The 19790-nt window shown below is 41.2% G+C and overlaps 1 protein-coding gene across 3 annotated transcripts in view; it reads left to right on the top strand.

Annotated features, from left to right (window-relative positions):
- Positions 1 to 19790, top strand: part of GNB4 (G protein subunit beta 4) — a 55479-nt gene that overhangs the window by 15092 nt on the left and 20597 nt on the right. For 2 of the 3 annotated variants that reach the window (XM_026498267.4, XM_044383952.3), the window contains 3 exons: positions 10873 to 10970; positions 18340 to 18378; positions 19296 to 19402. In XM_026498267.4, coding sequence (XP_026354052.1) covers positions 10914 to 10970; positions 18340 to 18378; positions 19296 to 19402 — 203 coding nt within the window. In that variant the 5' untranslated portion in view covers positions 10873 to 10913. Of the gene's footprint in view, positions 1 to 982; positions 1033 to 10872; positions 10971 to 18339; positions 18379 to 19295; positions 19403 to 19790 lie in introns of all 3 variants that reach the window. The other variant, XM_048214891.2, reaches the window with a different exon arrangement.

The raw sequence follows: 19790 nt of genomic DNA, 5'->3' as shown, positions 1-19790 counted from the left end.
TTTTTTTATTTTTTTATTTTACAAAGTATAGAAATTAACAAAGATGGCAAAGAGAAACGTAGAACATTAGGGATTCCAGTAACAAACTTGAATTTTTCTGATGACATCAGGAAGCAAAAGTAGTTTTATGCCTAAATTTACAACTTAAAATATTCTTTTCATGCCTTGCAAGCTTTCGTGATCAGTATTAAATTATTAGTAGCTAAGAAATATCCCATTTCCTTGTCGCATATAGATGAAATTGCCTGTTCACTAACACAGCAGTATAATTGTACAGCCTACATAATGCCTTGCTTTGGTAAAATTTCTGTGGACATTTTAAGAAGTAGAGAAGCTGAATTATGCAACTGTATTTTTTTAATTCGTGTGGATACAGTGGCTCATTGGCACTTTTTTATATGTGTAACTGGCACAGCTGAACTTTTTAAAAGATAACTAATATGCTGCTTCTCAGCTTACAATGCTTTCATTATATAATAATTTCAATTGTGTTAAATGAATCATTCATGTTGAAAAAGAACTTAGTCAAGTTATGGTAACTGAAAGACACTGTGCTGATATTAAACTAATTTCTATTAAATTATTAGTTTAAAATTGCTTTCGTCTTCCGTTTCAATACCACTTCAGAGATTGTGATGAATAGCTCCAATTTGACCTAGAGTAAAAATCACCATTGGTGAAATTTCTTGACAATTACACTGTACCCTTCTGATGTTTTTTGCTTGTGTGTTTTGTTCTTGGTTGTGTTTTTTTTCTTATGTATAATTTTAAAAACAATTTTAAGATTTTAAGTAACCTCTACACCCAACGTGGGGCTTGAACTCATGACCGTGAGAGTCGCACGGTCCACCAGCTGAGCCAGCCGGGCACTGCCCCCCTGTGGTTGTTGTGGGTTTTTTTGTTTTTTGTTTTGTGTTTTGGTAAAGGAATGTAGAGATGGCTCATATGTATCTTGTATTCCTTTATCTTTCCTTCCTCCCAGGAGGAAAGTGTCTTAACTATCTGGCTGAAGATAGATCCTGGCAAACACAAGTAAGAAATGAATGGGGTTGGGGGGAGACAGCAAAAAACCCAGAGAAAACAATAGTCTGTGAAGTACAAGGAGGACCTAGGAGGTTGGGGTGTGAAAGCCATAGCAATAAAGTGAATAAGGAGGGACTATCATTGGTCAGATTCAGCAGAGAAGTCTAATGAGCTGCCCTTTGAAAAGAGGTAGTGTGGCAGGGTGGTTGAGATCCTGGGTTCCAGAGGTGCACACACACTCAGATTCAGTTCCCATCTGTGCTTCCAGTCTCAGGCAAGTTATTTAACCTGTCTGAGCCTCAGGGTTGGTTTGTTTGGTTTTTTTTCTTTAAGATTTTATTTATTTGACAGAGAGGGAACACAAGCAAGGGGCGTGGGAGAGGGAGAAGTGGGCTTCCCACTCAGCAGGGAGCCCGATTCGGGGCTGGATCCCAGGACCCTGGGATCATGACCTGAGCTGCAGGCAGACGCTTAACGGCTGAGCCACCCAGGCTCCCCTTGGCCTCAGCTTCTTTTTGTCTTTATTTTTATCTCATTCCACTTATTTTATGGTTCCCAGTGGACTTCAGGTGTGTTAAGAGGTAAACTGAGGCATATTGAACATTTTAAGTTGTTTTTTGTTTTTGTTTTAGCAAAAATCAATTCAGGTTGGGCATAGGTAGGGGCAAGATTTTTATAGAGAAGGAAGCAAAGCAAGGGAATTATTTGATTAGCTCTAGCCCTGTGGTCGCCTTATTTGGAAAGCCTAGTCGACTGTGATTGGTTGTCCTTGGGTTTTACAGGCTTAGGTTTGGGTTTGCTTACATAGTTTGCTAAGGTATTCGAACCGCCTCAGTCCTAATGGTCTCCTTGTTTAATTTAGTACAAGAGTTGGATTAACTATAAATATATTTATTGTGGATCCATGTATGACTCACTTTTTTTTTTTTTAAGATTTTATTTGACAGAGACAGTGAGAGAGGGTGACTCACTTTTATATATTTATATTTACTTGCTTATTGGTAACATAAACACCTGTAAAGCAAATACCCAACTCAGGAATTTGAAAATTAACAATTATTTGCAACTATTGTACTTGTGTGTTTCTCCCTTGTACTGTTTTATCATTCCCTTCAAAAACCTTTTATTAGATATGTGTGCATTCCTAAATAGTCTTAGTTGTTTTTGAGTTTCATAAAAAGAGTATTATGCTGGTATGTGTCTTCTGGAACTTGTTCCACCCCCCCCATATTATTGTTCAGATTAGTCTACATTGTCTATATCTGTAGTTCATTTGTTTTCATTGTGATACAATAATTCAACATGAAAACACTATAGTTATCCATTCTGTTGGTGGGCATTAGTGTTCAGTTTATTGCTCTTAGAAGTAGTACTATATGAACCCAGCTTTTTTTTTTTTTTTTTTTTTAAGATTTTATTTATTTATTTGAGAGAGACAGCCAGCGAGAGAGGGAACACAAGCAGGGAGAGTGGGAGAGGGAGAAGCGGACTCCCAGGGGAGGAACCTGATGTGGGGCTCGATCCCAGAATGCTGAGATCACGCCCTGAGCCAAAGGCAGATGCTTAACAACTGATCCACCCAGGCGCCCCTATATGAACCCAGCTCTTGAGCACGTGACCACATGTACTTGAGTTTCCTTTAGGGCTTATATACCCAGAAATGGAATTAAATCTTTTTTTTTCTTTAATAAATTCTTTAAAAGTTTTATTTAAGTAATCTGTATACCCCATGTAGAACTTGAACTCATGACTCCAAGATCAAGAGTGGCATGTCTTACCAACTGAGCCAGCCAGGCGCCCCCAGAAATGGAATTGTCATATTGAAACATAGAGGTATCATCGCCTTTGTTAGATATTGGCCAAGTTGCTTTCCAACCAAAATGAGTTACCACTTACCCCCAACCTTGCCAATTCTTTTTTTTTTTTTCCTTTTTAATTTAATCTCTATACCCAATGTGGGGCTTGAACTCATGACCTCGAGATTAAGAGTCACACGCCTTACCCCGACTAAGCCAACCAGGCGCCCCAACCTTGCTGATTCTTGGTTGAGATGCAGTTTGATCGATCTGATAGGTATGAAATTCTTATTGCATTGCCCTGATTATTGAGGTTGAATACCTTTTCATTTGTATATTAGCTTCTGTAGTTGTACCTGCTGTGGTTTGCTGATTCATATCTATGAACATTTTTCAGTTAGATCATTGGTCTTTTTTATTAGTTTGGAGGAATTGTTTTTAAACTCCAGATGCTAATCCTTTATCTTAATTTTAGCTTGTAACTATCTTTTCCCTGTCTGTGGCTTGGTTGCCCCTAGCACCCCTCCCCCCCCATAGAAGAGAAACTCTTCTCGTTATACATCTAAATATTAGCTAGCCCTTCTAGCTGACCTTTTCTCTTCTCAGCCTTCTTGTAATTGTAAGAATCAGTGTCCACAGTATGTTGGGGGGGAGTGTGAATGCAGCCGACCATGGGGCTATTTAGTAAGCCTTGAGGTTGATTCTCTTACCATATGTTGAAAGCTCTAAGAAAAAAAAAAAAAAGCGTAATTGATGTCTCTTTGCCTTCGGCTTTATGTCTGAGTTCGCAGAAATCCTCCTCCATTTTCTGTTAGCCATATGACCAGTGTAGATGGAAACCTTAATTTCTGCCTAACATCGCTTCCTTTTGTAGTCATTAATTCACGTAAAGTCTGATCAGTGAGAGACTGTTTTGGTTTACTCCCTTCTGGGGTTGGGTTCTTGATCACCTTAAACCTTCAGGACGTTTGGAGTTAATTTATGTGGCAGTTCACCTGGCTCTACCCAATGGAGAATTTCTTCAGTGGTGGATGACCGTTTATCTTACTGGTTTTCTTTCTCCTGCCATTATTTTCATATGCCCCCCCCCACATTGAATTTACAAAGTTTTATGAACTATTTTGCCGTTTCCCTGGTTTTTGTTCTGTATTACTGTGGATGTAAAGGACCTGCAGGAGGGCAAGTAGTTGGATGCCTCCTGTTGCCCTAGTCAAATACGTGCCCCTGGAGGACCTCACTTCTCTGAATTGGAGCGTGCTTTAGATCTGCGGGTTGGGGGAGCGACTTACTAAACTGTACCTCATGCAACAGTATCCTCAAGAATTCAGAGCTTTCATAGCTGCGTTACATACACAGACCATGTCAGTACATTGATTGGCCACTTCGTTAGATCTCCTGTAGACCTTCAAAACATCATAGGATTTATCTTATAGGTTTCACCTTGGGGGTATCTTGTGGCCTCAGTTTACCCTAGTCAGCCTCTAGGCTTGTACGGAAGTTGTTTATAATCTAGTCTATAATGTGCTCCTTATTGGTATTCTCAGCAATCCAGTAATTGTCAGGTGGGTAGAAAAGATCACCAGAAAGTGTGTAATCAAAATATTCTTTCTCCTTAGTGACAGAACCAATAAGTTTTTTCTTAAAGAGTGAAAAACTAGTTCTTCCTTTCGCAGTAGATAATGGAAGGTGGGGGAAGGCAGCTTTAAGATTTCTTTTCAAGCGTCCAGAAAAAGTTTGCTGTTGTCTCTGTAGGGGAGAAATAATGATTTTCCCTTTACTCTTCTGAGTTCTTGGCTGACACCCTGCAATAAAAGATAAAGGAGAAAAGTTTATGACCGTGTATTCCTCAGGTAATACGTGGGAGATTCCCCGGGGGGGAAATGTGTAACTCCCTAAGGTAGCCCCGGGCACCAGCTTAAATACGGTCTTCAGCTAAAGAAAGAAGAAAGTGTGCCTCTGGGAGTGAGTGGGGGTGGGGAGGGGGCCCAGTCCTGGGAGGTTATCAGGAAAGGCAAGGGTAAACAAAGGTAAGGTTTGTTGTGCAGGTTTAAATCTGTGCATTCTCCATTGGTTAAGATTCTCTGGTGATTTAGAGTCCTTTCCTTCCTAGAACAGAGAGGGAGACACCCTTACAAATGGAGATTTTCTTTATAAATGTAAATTTCCATTTCAGAGGAGTAACTTCTCTTGTTTTCAGTCTCTCCTGTGTCTTGCTGTTTCTCTGAATAATCCTATGCCACATCCTTAGGCCGTCTTTGCGGTGGCATAGTCTGCTACCTTTCATTTGGTACAAGCATTACAAGGGCTCTGATTTTGCCACTAGAAACCTTTCTCAGGGGCGCCTGGGTGGCGCAGTCGTTAAGCGTCTGCCTTCTGCTCAGGGCATGATCCCGGCGTTATGGGATCGAGCCCCACATCAGGCTCCTCCGCTATGAGCCTGCTTCTTCCTCTCCCACTCCCCCTACTTGTGTTCCCTCTCTCGCTGGCTGTCTCTGTCAAATAAATAAATAAAATCTTAAAAAAAAAAAAAAAAAGAAAAGAAAAGAAACCTTTCTGAGACCCGTGCTTTCTGACAGCCCCTCCTTTTCCATGGTGCCCGGTTCAACTTAGTGGAAGGTGGCTGGACAGGAGTGAGGCTTGAGAATTCAGAATTTCATGTGAAGAAAAGGGGTCATGTGTAGGCTGCTCTATTTGAGGGTTCATAATGAAGGATAGAAAAAGGAGGGTCCATGATGGTGAAATGTGGAATCAAGGCATTGTCTGTCTGTCTGTCTGTCTCTCTCTCTGTGTCTTTTAAGGGAGAGACTTGAGCATGTTTAACCCTGATAGAAGGCATCCAGTTGAAAGTGAAAGGTTACCCACCCGTGGTGGTTTGGCAGATGAAAGGGAGGAATTACAACTTTACAATAGACTGAACTGTTAACCCCTGAATACCCTGACCAATCTTAGCTTTACAAATAGTGCGTAAACAAAGATGATTTGTTCTGATTCATTACACTATGAAGGTTGCTGTGTTACCTAGAAGTATTCCTGCCAGACACGTTGAACTTGACTATCCTCTAATCTGTAGACCTAACTTACGGTTTACTGGCAGTGTAGAGGATAAACAAGTTACCCTAAGGAAGTAAACAAAATGTGGAACATTCTATAGGACAAGTGGTTCATTCTGTCCAGTAAGTCAGCATTCTAGCGGTAATAAAGCAGGCAGTGGATACTTCTAGATGGAGAGACTCAGGAGACATAACCAAGTGTATTATGTAGTCCGTAATTAGATCCTAATTTGAATAAATCAGATGTAAAAAGACATTGGTAGAGTAATTGGGGAAATTTGAAAATGGACTAGGTATATTAGCTCCTGAATAATTACTGTTAATTTTGGTAGATCTATTAATGGCATTACAGTTTAATAGATAAGTGTCCTAATATTTTTGGAGATGTATGCTGACATATTTCAGAGTGGAATGTCTTGATGTCTGTGATTGATTTTAAAATACTTCAGCAAATTGGGGCTCCTTGGTGGCTCAGTCGGTTAAGCGTCTGCCTTCAGTTCAGGTCATGATCTCTCAGGGTCTTGGGATCGAGCCCTGTGTTGTTGGGCTCCCTGCTTCTCCCTCACCTCCTACCCCCCGCCCCCGCTTGTATTGTGTGTGTGTGTGTGTCTGTTTCTCTCAAATAAATAAAATCTTAAAAAAAAAATAGAAATGAAAATACTTCAGCAAAAACAAGAAGCAAATACAACAATAATATTAACAATTTGTAAATCACATGGTGGGTATTGTGGGTGTCCATTATACTGATTTCTCTACCTTTCTCTGTGTTTGAAATTTTTCCCAAAAGACTAAAACAATGAGGAAAATGAGAGCTCGAATGTTCTAGAAGAGATAATTAGAAGTGTAAGATTACTGAAAAGACGGTAGATAGGATTTAAAGCATTGGTGGAGGAATTGGACCAAATGACAGAAAAGTCAGTTCCTCTATTCTTAATAGAGGGAAAGGAGAATGTGATGAGTCCGTTATGTTTGTATAGTTTTATATATCTAGTCGTAGAAAATTGAAAGAGTTCATGTCTGATGGCTTCTGTTTTCTCTGATGTAGAAGGCAAGCTCATCTGTAAGAGGGGGTGTGAAAGGTCAGAAGCTTAGAGTTCAAAGGAACTGACATAGTTGATCGTAAGAGTGGAAGTGATGAGTAAAAAGCTGTGTGGGGTTGCCGGGTGGTTTTGAGGGCCCAGTTGAGATGCGTGAAGTGACTTTGCAGTATAACTAATACTCCCTGTTTGACTCTTCTGGTCAGTGTTTGGTCGCTTGAGTACTGGCCAAAAGAAAGTGGGTGGTTGGGTTCATACAAGGTTGTGGTTTTTGTTGCGTATGATAGCATAAAATGGTTGGGAAACTAGGGTGCTGGCAAAATTGTGGGTGAAGTGCTAGACCTGGAATCTCACCTGTTTAAGAAGGGAAGTGCATTTGCAGGTAGAAGGTGAACGAGTTCTGGAGATCTGCGGGGCACAGTGATGACAGTCAGCTGCACGGTAGTGTATGCTTCAAAGTTGCTGAGAGACTAGATCCTAAGTGTTCTCTCTACAGAGAGGAGAGGGTAATTGTGTGATGGGATAGTTAACTCTTTGGTAATCATATTGTAATATATAAATGTCAAATCACATTCTGTAACTAAAACTTACAGAGTAACTAACACAATGTTATAGGTCAATTTTATCTCCATAAAAAGAAGAGATGTACCACAAACTCGCGATATTTCACATTGAACTCATCTCTCTTATCAACCTTCTCCTTCAAGGACTTCAAAGTGTCTGGGATTTTAACTACTTACATGCTAGTAAATTAGCCTGTTACTGTTTCATGGATGCTAGCAGAAGACGTGAGACTCCTTGGTCAGAGACCGAGGACTTTATTACAGCACAGGAAGTAGCCTGTCCTGGTGTTGATTTGTGCTGATTCCCACATGTTCCTCAATTCCTGTGGGGTTAACACAGGGGGCCCTAGATAGATGCTGCACAGACACTGGGTTTGTGTCCAGTGCCCAGAAACACTGACCCTGGGGAACTTAGCACTTTCAGAGTAAGTGGAAGCAAGCCTGCTCTGTCCCGGCGGGGAGACATGGTCTCATCCCTCAAGGTTGCTTGCTCCAAATACATGTCTCAGAAATGGCCCAGGTGAAAGTGCTTAAGGCCTTATATTTGGCACATCGAGGAAAAATGTATAGGGGTTTTCAGGGCCCATGGCCTGTCCCCAAAGTAACGTATCCATAGAGTGGTAGTGAGGAGGAAACTGCTTTCTATTTGCCATTTCTGTTCATGGTACTCCATCCTTTTGGGCGTGCAGGTTGGAAAATCTCCTCCACTTGTACAGATCCTAGCATAGCCTGAGTGGCTCTTGCTAGCCATGTGACCTGAAACTGGGTTTGCCTCTTGGTGAGTGTTGAGCCAAAAGACACAACCTAGCCAAAGAAAAGGAAAAGGAAGGGTTTTACTTGCAATAAGTAAAGGAGAACAGTGGGTCCCCCCTCCCCAAATCAGTGTCTCCCAGAAGGACAAAATTTGGGGACCTTTTAAGCTAAGGGTGCAGACGTATTCATGAAGGGGCTTGGGCAATGGGGAATACCGCATGGAGGTGAGGCAAAAGTCGTCCTAAGTTAGAAGACGGAGTCCAGGTCAGAGTCACGAGGAGCTGCAAAAGCAGAGGCCAGCATTGTTAATTCTCTGGCTCCAGTTGGCCTGGTGTGAGTGCTCAAAGGGATTTAGATCCTGCGAAGGTAAGTCGAGAGTGTGGGTCGGGTCAGTCTCCCGGCCTGATGGCCTGATCGTGGCTGTTTGTTTTACATTCTTTCCCAAGATGTCTGGGGACCTGAAATGACTTTTCAAGATAGTATGTCTATTGGTCTTTTTCGGGGACCCCTCTTTCTGCTTACAGCTGCCGATAAGCTCTGCTTTAAAGAGGCAGTTGTACGTGGCTGGCTGTTGGGGTGGGAAGGCAGTAGTGGGGGGAAGTGGTGGCTTTGAACACCCTGAAACTAGTGAGATCTGTGAGGGTCCCTTGATACTCCTTTTTAGTACCTTAGCGGCTCAGTAAGAGCTTGACACCAGCTTGGCATGCCCAGGATTTTTTTGGAACTCAGAAAATAAAGAAACATCAGAACCAGAGTTTTTAGGATTTGGGGGCCAGTGATATCCTCAGTATGGTTCAGCAAGGGTAATTAAGGTTGTGAATTTAAAGAACTCGAATGCTCCTTATCTTCAGTTAGGCACAATCATATTCCAGATTGGCTGTAATCTAACCAGTCTGGCACTCTCTAAGGAACATACTAAATTGTTAAACAGAACTTCGTCAAGAAATGGTTAAGCCTTATAATTATCAAAATTTGTTGGAAGTTTAGATAAATGGAGAGCTATGTCATAGTAGTAAATTGAACATGGACTATTAGAATGATGTCAGTTCTTCTTACTTCATAGTTTAATGCCATTCCAAGCAATCCTAACAGATTAACTTATTATTCTGACAAAATAAAGTTAACCCTAATAAACAGATACTTGTACTACAGTTGAAGTGAATGACGGATGACACCAGAAACAGTCTCTCTTATGGGAATCAGAGTTTCTCTTATGGGAATTTGGAGATGGGGGTAGTCCTTTGGGTCTCTTAATTTTGACCTGAGGAAATACAATCTGGGTCTTCTGCTTGGAGAAGCAGAAAAAGTTATTTCGTAGAAAGAAGAACAACAAATAGAAAGAGAAACAGGAAGTTCGGGTAGACAATACTACCAGTTTTCAGCTTTGGTTTCTTCCTGAGGTGGTGATATCGCTGCCTTTGGGTTCTATGATTCATCCTAAATCCTTAAAATTTTTTTTCCTTTATTAAGCTATTTCAGATTAGTTTATTTACTGGAGAAGTGCCTAGGTGCTAGGGATGTAGCTAAAAAATAAACCGAACAAAGTCCCTGCCGCAAGGAGCTTACATTCACCAGGAGGAAACCAACAACAAGTAAGCAACACGCTAGATGGTGGTGAGTCCTCATGTGGCCTTACAGGTCAGGTGGGTGCATATGGGCTGTCAGCAAACGTCCCTCTGAGGAGGTACCATTTGAGCAAAAGTCAGCAAGCAATGAAAATAACAGGGATAAGAGCATTTCAGGTCGGGGGAAGAGCAAGTATAAAGACACTGAGACTAGATCCTATTTAGCGTGTTCAAAGGACATCGAAGTCTTTGGAGTGGCTGGAGCAGAGCGAGGGATAGCTTGATCGATAAGGTCAGAGGGGTGTGCGTAAGAGATTGGGTAGGGCTCCGGAGGTCAAGATAGAGTTAGGTTTTCCTCTGAATGGGAGTGGAAAACTTTGTAGGATTTAAAGGAGAAGAAAGACTGGTGTTTTAAGAAAGGATGACTCTGTTGCTGTATTTAGGATAGACTGGGGCGTGGTCAAGAGCAGTAGAGAGGAGACCAGGTGAGAGATGGTGGTGGCTCAGACCAAGGTAGGCAGAGTGGAGGTAATCGGGGTTGATCAGATCCTAGATAATTTTCTGAAGGAAGAACTGGCAGGCTTTGCTGATGGATTGCATGTGGGGTGTGAAAAACATAAGATTGACTCCCGGGTGTTGGACTTGAAGGGTTGACGGGACTGAATTTCCATTTACTGAGACAGGGAAGACCTGGGGGTGGAGTGGGGTTCAGCTTTGAGGTATGAACTCTGGTGCCCATTAGACATCTAAATGGGGAATTAATAGATATTATGGGTGCTCTCTGAAGTATTGTAAAGTATTTCTCACTGGGCTGCATTCTAATACTAACAGTCTGTAATTTAGTCTTGAATATTACGACTCAAGATTTCTTTTCCATCCCCGGATCACCTTCTTTATCAGACCATTAATCTCGATCTGTACTTACTAAGTCGGCTGTTATGGAACTTTGAATTGCTAGCTCAGTTGAGTTTCAGAAGAATCAAAAAGAAACTCTAGGTCAGTAGTTTAAAAAGTAGATTGATATGGAAATAGAGAACTGAATTCAGCTTGCTCTGTTTTTTTTTTTTTTTTTTTTTTTTTTACAGTTGCTTTCACTTGCTAATTTCCGAGGCAAACACGTGGAAGGATGAGTGAATTGGAGCAGTTGAGGCAGGAGGCCGAACAGCTGCGGAATCAGATCCAGGTAAGAGCAAAGTTTCTAGTTTTGGAGTGTTAACACTTTTATTTAGTACCAGCAATGAATGGGATGTGTTCGTTACTGCATCAGTCTACGTATATTAAATGTATCAGTCTTGAAGTGGTCAATTTGGTTTTATCCTACCTCTAAAGTACTCTCTAAAAAGCATTCCTAACAAATATCTGTGTGGACTTAGGACCTCTGTGTCCCTGAGAAGTTCATTTTCTATATGTAATTCCTGCTAAAAGACAAACCTAATCCTCTTAGTCACACACTTGGAATCATAGTTTGGTTTTTGGTGCAATGTGATGAGGCAGATGTTACCACATTGTGATACCCTAGGAAAATACGAATCTCTAAAATAGTAGATTGCAGAAAAACATTAAAAGTTATTAGTGGCATAATAAAGACACGTCTGTCATCTTTTACTCTTGGAAATCAACTCAAAACAGCAAAGAACTTAAATACAAGTTCCATCTGACAACAAAATCAGAAGACACTTAGAGCTGCACGTCACAAATCAGAGTGATGCGTCAGGGTGTGGGAAGGCTCGGAGGGAGGGCTTCTGCCAAGTGGGTAGTATTCCTCAGTAAAAACACCAGTAATCCTCTGGAACAGTGGAAACCGGTTTGCCTGGACGGAGGAATATCAAGGAAGCTCGCATGCCGTGAAAGATGGCACGTGTGTATTCCTTCGTGTGTCGGAAGCCTCTCGGTGAGCGGGGTCGAGGGAAGAGACTGAATTGTAGCCTGGCTCTGGCTGCTTACTTCGGAGACAGCAAGGACGGAAACAGTAAGGGAGAGACCTGAAGAACTTCAGCGCAAAGCCAGGAGAATCCCTAAGGACTCGGAACGCCGCTGGCCCCCCCACAACCCCTACATGTCCCCCCAGCCCCCCGGCCGTGAACCTCTGCGAGGGCTGGTTCAGAACCCCTCTGATGGGGTGAGTGAAGAATCGGAAGAAAGGATCGAGCACAGATCTGTACAAGGATATTACAAGAAGAGAGAGGAAAGGAGCAGGAGGAAGCAGCGCGACGGCTGAAGAACACTCGCCAAGAAAATGTTGATTCTGATTGGATTAAATCCTGACCGAATCTCACTGCCAGGAACTCAAGGAAGTGGATGATTTGGATGAATGAGGACTCTGAGTTTGATAGTTTAGGTGTCCGACAAAGTTGTGGAAACAAAGGAGGGATTTATTTTGCCCGGGATGAGGAGAGAAGGCTTCACAGAATACTCTCTGAAGTAGATGTTGTTGCCAGCACCAGAATGGATTCTCTGCCGTCTCTGCTTTCTGTCACTTACTCCAGAGCTGAACAGGACTGACTGGCTAAGCACATGGTCACATGACTGTGTCATTAAAAAAAAAAAAAGTTCTGTATGAGCTTGGATTTTTTTTTTTTTTTTTTTTTTGGATTACATATACATGAGATCATATGGTATTTGTCTTTGGCTTCTTTCACTTAATGCTCACAGGGTCCACCCATGTTGTTGGAAATGGCAAATTTTTTTAATGGCTGAATAATACTCCCTGTGTACGTACCACCTATGTTTTCTTCTGGAAGTTTGATGGTTTCAAATGTTCAGTCCATCTTGAGTTTATTTTTGTGTATCGTGTAAGGTGGTGGTACAGTTCTATTCTTTTGCTTGTGGCTGTCCAGTTCTCCCAACACCATTTTAAAGAGACAGTCTTTCCCCTGTTGTCATAAATTCACTGACCATACATGCATGGATGTATTTCTGGGCTCTCTGTTCTATTGATCCGTGTGTCCATGTTTATGCTAATACCATACTGTTTGATTACTATCATTTCGTCATGTAGTTTGAGAACCGATGCCTCCTGTTGTATTCTTTTGTCTCAAAATTTCTTTGGCTACTCAGGATCTTTTGCAGTTTCATACAGAATTTAGGATGTAAAATTGTATTTGTGTGAAAAATGCTGTTTGAATTTTGATAGGGACTGCATCGCATCCGTAGCTTGCTTTGGGCAGTATGGACATTTTAACAGTCTTCTTCCGATCCGTGAGTGTAGAACAGCTTTCTATTGATTTGTGTGTTGTTTCTTTCATCTGTGTCTTAGTGGTTTTCAGTGTACAGGTTTCTCACCTCCTTGGTTACATTTATCCCTAAGTGTTTTATTTTTTTGGATGCAATTGTAAATGGGATTGTTTTCCTGATTTTTCTTTCTGATAGTACTGAGTATATAGAAATGATAGATTTTGGTGTATCTTGTATGTATTTTGTATATCTTGCAGCTTTACTGAATTTATTTCTAATGTGGTTTTTTTTGTTGTTGCTGCTGCTGTTTTTGTGGAGTCTTTAGGGTTTCCTATATAATATCATGTCATCTGCAAGCAGTGACAGTTTTATTTCTTTCCAGTTTGGATGCCTTTATTCCTTTTTCTTGCCTAATTGCTCTGGTGAGGACTTGCAGTAACGTGTTGCATTAAAGTGGGAAGAGTGGGCATCCTTGTCTTGTTCCTGATGTTAGAGGGAAAGGTTTCAGCTTTTCATTGTTATGATGTTAGCTGTGGGCTTGTCATATAGGACCTTTATTATGTTGAGGTACACTTCCTCTATACCCACTTTTCTGAGAGTTTTTCTCATAAATGGATGTTGAGTTTTGTCAAATGCCTTTCTGCATTTGACAAAAACTGCATACGTTTTTATCTTTCATTTTGTTAATGTATCTATCATTGATTTGTGGATGTTGAGCCATCCTTGCATCCCTGAAATAAGTCTCACTTGATTATGGTGTGATTGTTTTAATGCATGGTTGAATTCGGTTTGCTAATAGTTTGTTGAGGATTTTTTTTTTTAAGATTTTATTTATTTATTCAACAGAGATAGAGACAGCCAGCGAGAGAGGGAACACAAGCAGGGGAGTGGAAGAGGAAGAAGCAGGCTCACAGCGGAGGAGCCTGATATGGGGCTCGATCCCATAACGCCAGGATCACGCCCTGAGCCGAAGGCAGACGCCCAACCGCTGTGCCACCCAGGCGCCCCTGTTGAGGATTTTTACGTCTATGTTCATCAGGGATATTGATCTATAAGTTCCTAGTGGTGTCCTTGCCTGGCATGATTGGCCAAACACATGTTCTCATGTGAATTTCATTAATCCTCTTAGCAACCCTGTGAGGCAGATGGTGTTGCTTTGTTTTATAGCTGAGGAAACTGATCCTCAGAGATGAAATAACTTGCCAAGTTCACATAACTACTAAGTGGTAGCTCCAGGATTCAGGTCAGGTTCATATATATTTTTTTAAAGATTTTGTTTATTGGAGAGAGTGCTTGCGTGCGAACGCACGAGCTGTGGGGAGGGGGAGAGGGAGAAGCTGACCCACCTAGCAGGGGAGTCCGATGTGGGGATCGATCCCAGGACCCTGCGATCATGACCCGAGCTGACGGCAGACACTCCATGGACTGAGCCACCCAGGCGCCCCTCTGGCCAGGTATATTTTGATTCCAGATGCTGTGCCCTCCCAGCCCTGCGGCCTGTGCTCACATCCCGCTCTGCGGCCTCTGTTGTAGTCCTGTGAGTCTGGCGGCTGTTCCCTGGACGTGCATTGCTCTTCTCCCCTTCGTCATCCTTTTACAGATGGTATCCTTTGCCCAGGATTATACTACCTTTGCTCCAGTGTTTCTCCCGCGACTCCTTTTCATTGAGTCCCAGTCGTCTGAAAAGCCTCACCAGGGTCCTGTACTCAGATTGATTCTGCTTTTATTGGAAGGCAGGCAGCATGGCATGGTGGAAAGTGCATGGGCTCCAGCTTTTCATTCTTCTGTGCCATGAGCAAGTTTAACTTCTATAATTCTTGATATCTTTCCTGTAAAGTGAGAGAATACTAGGGCCCACTGTGGAGGTCTGTGGGGAGGATCATCGTGTGAAATGACGGGCAAAGGACTTACCAGTAAATGGTTAGCTGGCCTTGTTTTAGAGTTCCTTGTGTGCATTTGCCTCTGCTCCTCGTACTTGGCTGGCAAATTCTGTGTCCTCGCCCTTTTTCACAGCTCACCAGCATCCCAAACACAGCGGTGTGGGTGCAGGTGCTTACATTCCTCTCCTGTGATTTCAAGTAGCCACGTGTATGTGAGGTGCCATGTACTGTCCTCCGTTTAATCGTGTCATGCTACATTTAAAGACCCTCCCTCTATCTTTCCCCCTCAGTTCTAGAATATAATCTGTGTACTTCACTATGGTATAAACATGTGACATAATAGAAATGTATGCAATCTTACACAATAGGATTTATTTTAAATTAAAAAAACAGAATTAGAGAAAACAGATTTTTCTTTTGTAATTGTTATTTGGAGTGAAAAATACGTCCCCTTTCTCTTGCACAAAAATGTCTTATAGTGGATAATACGAACTTCCACCTTTAATTGGGAATAATTTTATATTCAGTTTTATAATGGATAAGTGTTCATAAGAGTAAATTCTTCTGCATGTGAGTAGAATCTTTGCATGATCTGCAGGAAACTGTTACTTGTAGAATGCTTATATTCCTGGGTTTAATTTTTACCAATTTGCACTATTCAATAATTTTCACTGACAATTTAATTGTACTGTTAATATTACAAGCCCTCTATGAGGGCTGGCATTTCTGGTTTGTCTCCTGCTGTAACTGTGTGCCCAGAATAGTACCTGACACAGATTTTTTTTTTTAATTGAGTGACTGAATTAAGAAAGATGACCTAAACAACGATAGTTCGTTTTCACAAACGCTGTTTCTAGAATTTGGTCTGTAACTCCACCAGTTTTGGAACACGGCTCAGGCCATCACTGTCATTTCTGAAAATTCTTTTCATTGTAGGAAACTGGACTAAATTATTCCTTGCCAAATGAGGTTTCGCAACCCACAATTTGACTAAGAATGAGAGAATCAAATCATATGTTTGTGTAACTACTTATGAACATCCTTACATAGAAGTACTCGAAGTGTTATAAATAGGTTGAAAGGTCGTGTGTTCCATCTAGTCTTTGCCGCAAGCGGAGGCGGCCTTTTTCCCTTGGCTGACGGGGACAAGTTGTCCGTTTGGGGCATTTCTTCAGATACGGTGTGCTTCCTCTTGGCCCAGGAGTACCTGAGTACTGTAGGGAAAGCGTTGAAGAGGATACTACCCTTTTGAGAGGGGAAAAAATGGTTTCAAGTCTAGTAGGAAGAAGTGTGCTTCTGATTGGCCCATGTTATATGAATCCTCTCAATTTATTGAGAAACTCGGTTTAAAACCTCTTGCTGCTTATTAAATGTTTTGTTCTATTGATTTGTTTCACTGTTACCTTAGTTTTGATAATTCCCTTCAGTTTGTGTAAACATTTAAGGTCTCTCTGAAAGGCTGTCCTGTCATGCTTAAACATAAACACCTGCTCACATGTAGGCCTTGCTGTTCGTATGTAGGTGTGACTCAGTAGGAGCCGTTCCTGTTACAGAAATTGTCTTCCTGATTTTCCTATCTTTTCCTCATTGGCTCTAAAATATTTTATTTCTAATTGCAGGTACACTGTTTACAGATACTAAGCATTTTAAAGAAGTGCTTATATATTTATAAAAATATTTCTGAAATGACCCAAGCATGCTATAAATATCCTTCCTGTCACCTCAACTTCTAGATGCCAGAACAAACCAAAAGGGAACTCTGAACCTTTTTTCTGAAGCTTAGTAACAAATATAACTCTGAATACTGTGGGCTTATTAAATCAACCTAGTTCATGTTTACTTATGGGGATGCAATTTAAAATCTTTTAATCATAAACCAGAAGTATATTCACACAGTGGAATAGAATTGAGTCCCTAAATGAACCCGTATATCTAGGGCCGATTGATTTTTCAACGAGGATAACAAGACCATTTGAGAGGGAAAGACAGTCTTTTCAACAGATGGTGCTGGGACAACTGGATATCCACATACAAAAGAATGAATTTGGACTCCTACCTCATACCACTTATAAAAATTAACTGAAAATGGTACCTAAATATAAACGCTAAAAGTGTAAAAAAAAAAAAAATTTAGGGGCGCCTGGGTGGTGCAGTCAGTTAAGTGTCCAACTCTTGGTTTTGGCTTGGGTCATGATCTCAGGGTTCTGGGATCAAGACCCGCATCAGGCTCCAGCTCCGTGCTCAGGGTGGAGTCTGCTTGAGATGCTCTTTTTCTCTTTGCCCCTCCCACTCATGCGTGCACGCTCTCTCAAATAAAATCTTTTTTAAAAAAGTGTTAAAATTTTAGAACTAAACATCTTTGACCTTGGATTCGGCAGCAGTTTAGTATGACACTGGAAGCCCAACCAACAGAAGAAATAGATAAATCGGACTTCATTAAAATTAAAAACTTGTATAAGGACACTATAATCAAGAAAATGAAAAGACAACCTACAGAATGGGAGAAAATATTTGCAAATCATACATCTGATAAGGATCTAGTCTCCAGAATATGTAAAGAGCTCCTACAATTCAACAATAATGCAATTTAAAAATGGGCAAAGGATTTGAATAGGCCTTTCTCCAAAGACCTACGGATGGCCGGTAGGCACGTGTACAGATAGATACTCCACATGAAAAAGATGGTCACCAGCACTAATCCTTAGGGAAATGCAAATCAAAACTACAGTGAGAGAGCACTTCACAACCATGAAAATGGATAAAATAATAAAGGACGACAGTGGGTGAGGATGAGAAATCGGAAAGCTCATCGTCCGTTTCTGGTGGGAATGTAAAATGGTGCAGCTGCTGTGAGGAATACAATTAGACACCTGATTAAAGAGTCAGTTGCAGAGTTACCACATCACCACTCTTAGGTACACACCCAGGAGAACTGAAAACGTGTACACACAACCCGTACATGAATGTTCACAGCCTCATTATTCACAAAAGCCAAAAAGTGGAAAGAACTTAAATGTCCGTCAGTTAATGGGTAAACAGCGTGATCCATCCATACAGTGGAATATTAGCCATAAAAAGAAGCGGAGTACTGACATTTGCTACAACATGGATAGACCCTGAAAACCTACATTAAGTGAAAGAAGCCAGACACAGAAGTTCCTATTATGGGATTCCATTTACATGAGATGTCCAGAATGGGCAAGTCCATAGAGACGTAAAGGAGAGTAGTGATTACCGGGGAATAAGGGAGTTAGGAGGTATAGGGATTTTTTTTTGTTTCTTTGTTTCTTCTTCTTCTTCTTTTTAATGGCAAGTGTTCTAGAATTAGTGGTGGTGGTTGCACGAAGTTGTCAAGGTACTAACCACTGAACTTTAAAGAATGTGTGGTACAGTGAAAGGTGTATTTGTAAGTCCACATTTTCGAGGAAAGTAGTATTTTAAGTCCTAGCCAGACGGGTCCACGTTTAAATGGCTTACCATCCTCTTTCTTTACTTCAGGATGCCAGGAAAGCATGTAATGATGCAACGCTTATTCAGGTAAAGTGTTTTTTCCCCCCTCCATTCATTTTAGTAATTCACATGAAAGAGCTTGACATGGATGCAAATGACATTTAGATGGTTTTTGTTAGTATTTAATTGAAAAAAAAGTGAGATCTGTATTTAAAAACTAATTCGTCAGATGCTATACGTGTGCTTTTTAAAGCTTGTTAAAATAGAAGCCTGTGAAAAAGCAAATACTGTAAAAATACGTAGATTCATAATGTGTTTTTTTAGGTAACTTCTGATTCTTTTCAGTATGTGGTGGTTGTACTTTTTTTTCCTTACATCAACTCTTAGGGAGGTTTCATTAGTTTAACTTATATTGATAATGTTTATTATTATTATTATTTTTTAAAGATTTTATTTATTTATTCGACAGAGATAGAGACAGCCAGCGAAGAGAGGGAACACAAGCAGGGGGAATGGGAGAGGAAGAAGCAGGCTCATAGCGGAGGAGCCTGATGTGGGGCTCGATCCCAGGACCCTGGGATCACGCCCTGAGCCGAAGGCAGACGCTTAACCGCTGTGCCACCCAGGCGCCCCGATAATGTTTATTATTTTATGTGCTGTACTAAAGCTCGCTTTCTCATAGACCGTGAAAAGTATCCACGTTTTACTCTTTGATCATCTATTTGACCTTTATTTGTGGCTTTTTTTTTTTTTCTTTTTTTTACTGAAGTTGGGAGGTATGTCAGTTCTTAAAAGTTAATAGTCTGTAATAGATATTCTCACTGGAAGGTGTGCAAATAGGATCATTTTAAGTCATAGTTTTTCTTCAGCTTACTGATCCTGTAATGGCTCTGGAATTATTTAAACTATCTTCAGTTGCCAGAAATTTGTCTTCTGTCTTATGCCTGTTATTTCTACTTTATTGTCTGAGATGTAAAAAATAATATTGTCGGTGCTTTCTAAAGATCACATCAAATATGGATTCCGTGGGCCGAATCCAAATGCGAACGAGGCGTACGTTGAGGGGTCACCTAGCTAAGATATATGCTATGCACTGGGGATATGATTCAAGGTTTGTACCTGCCTTTTTTTTTTTTCTTTTTTCTTTTTTCTTTTTTTAAGAGATGGGGGGGAGAGGGGTGGGAGGAAAGAGGAGAGAGAACCTCACGCAGACTCCTCGCTGAGCAGGGAGCCCAAGGCAGGCCTCAGTCCCAGGACCCTGGGATCATGACCTGAGCCAAAGACAGGCACTTAACCTCTTAACCAGCTGAGCCACCCAGGCGCCCCACCAATTGATTTTTAAAGAATTCTTTCAGGGGTGCCTCGGTGGCTCATTCAGTTAAGTGTCCAACTCTTGATCTCAGCTCAGGTCGTGATCTCAGGGTTGTTGAGTTCAAGGTGCACATGGAGCCTACCTAAAAAAAAAAAAAAAAAAAAATCAGCTTCTGCCCCATATCCTA

Source organism: Ursus arctos, unplaced genomic scaffold (assembly GCF_023065955.2).
Source record: "Ursus arctos isolate Adak ecotype North America unplaced genomic scaffold, UrsArc2.0 scaffold_4, whole genome shotgun sequence".
NCBI lineage: Eukaryota > Metazoa > Chordata > Mammalia > Carnivora > Ursidae > Ursus > Ursus arctos.
This window is presented reverse-complemented; position numbering and strand designations above follow the sequence as displayed.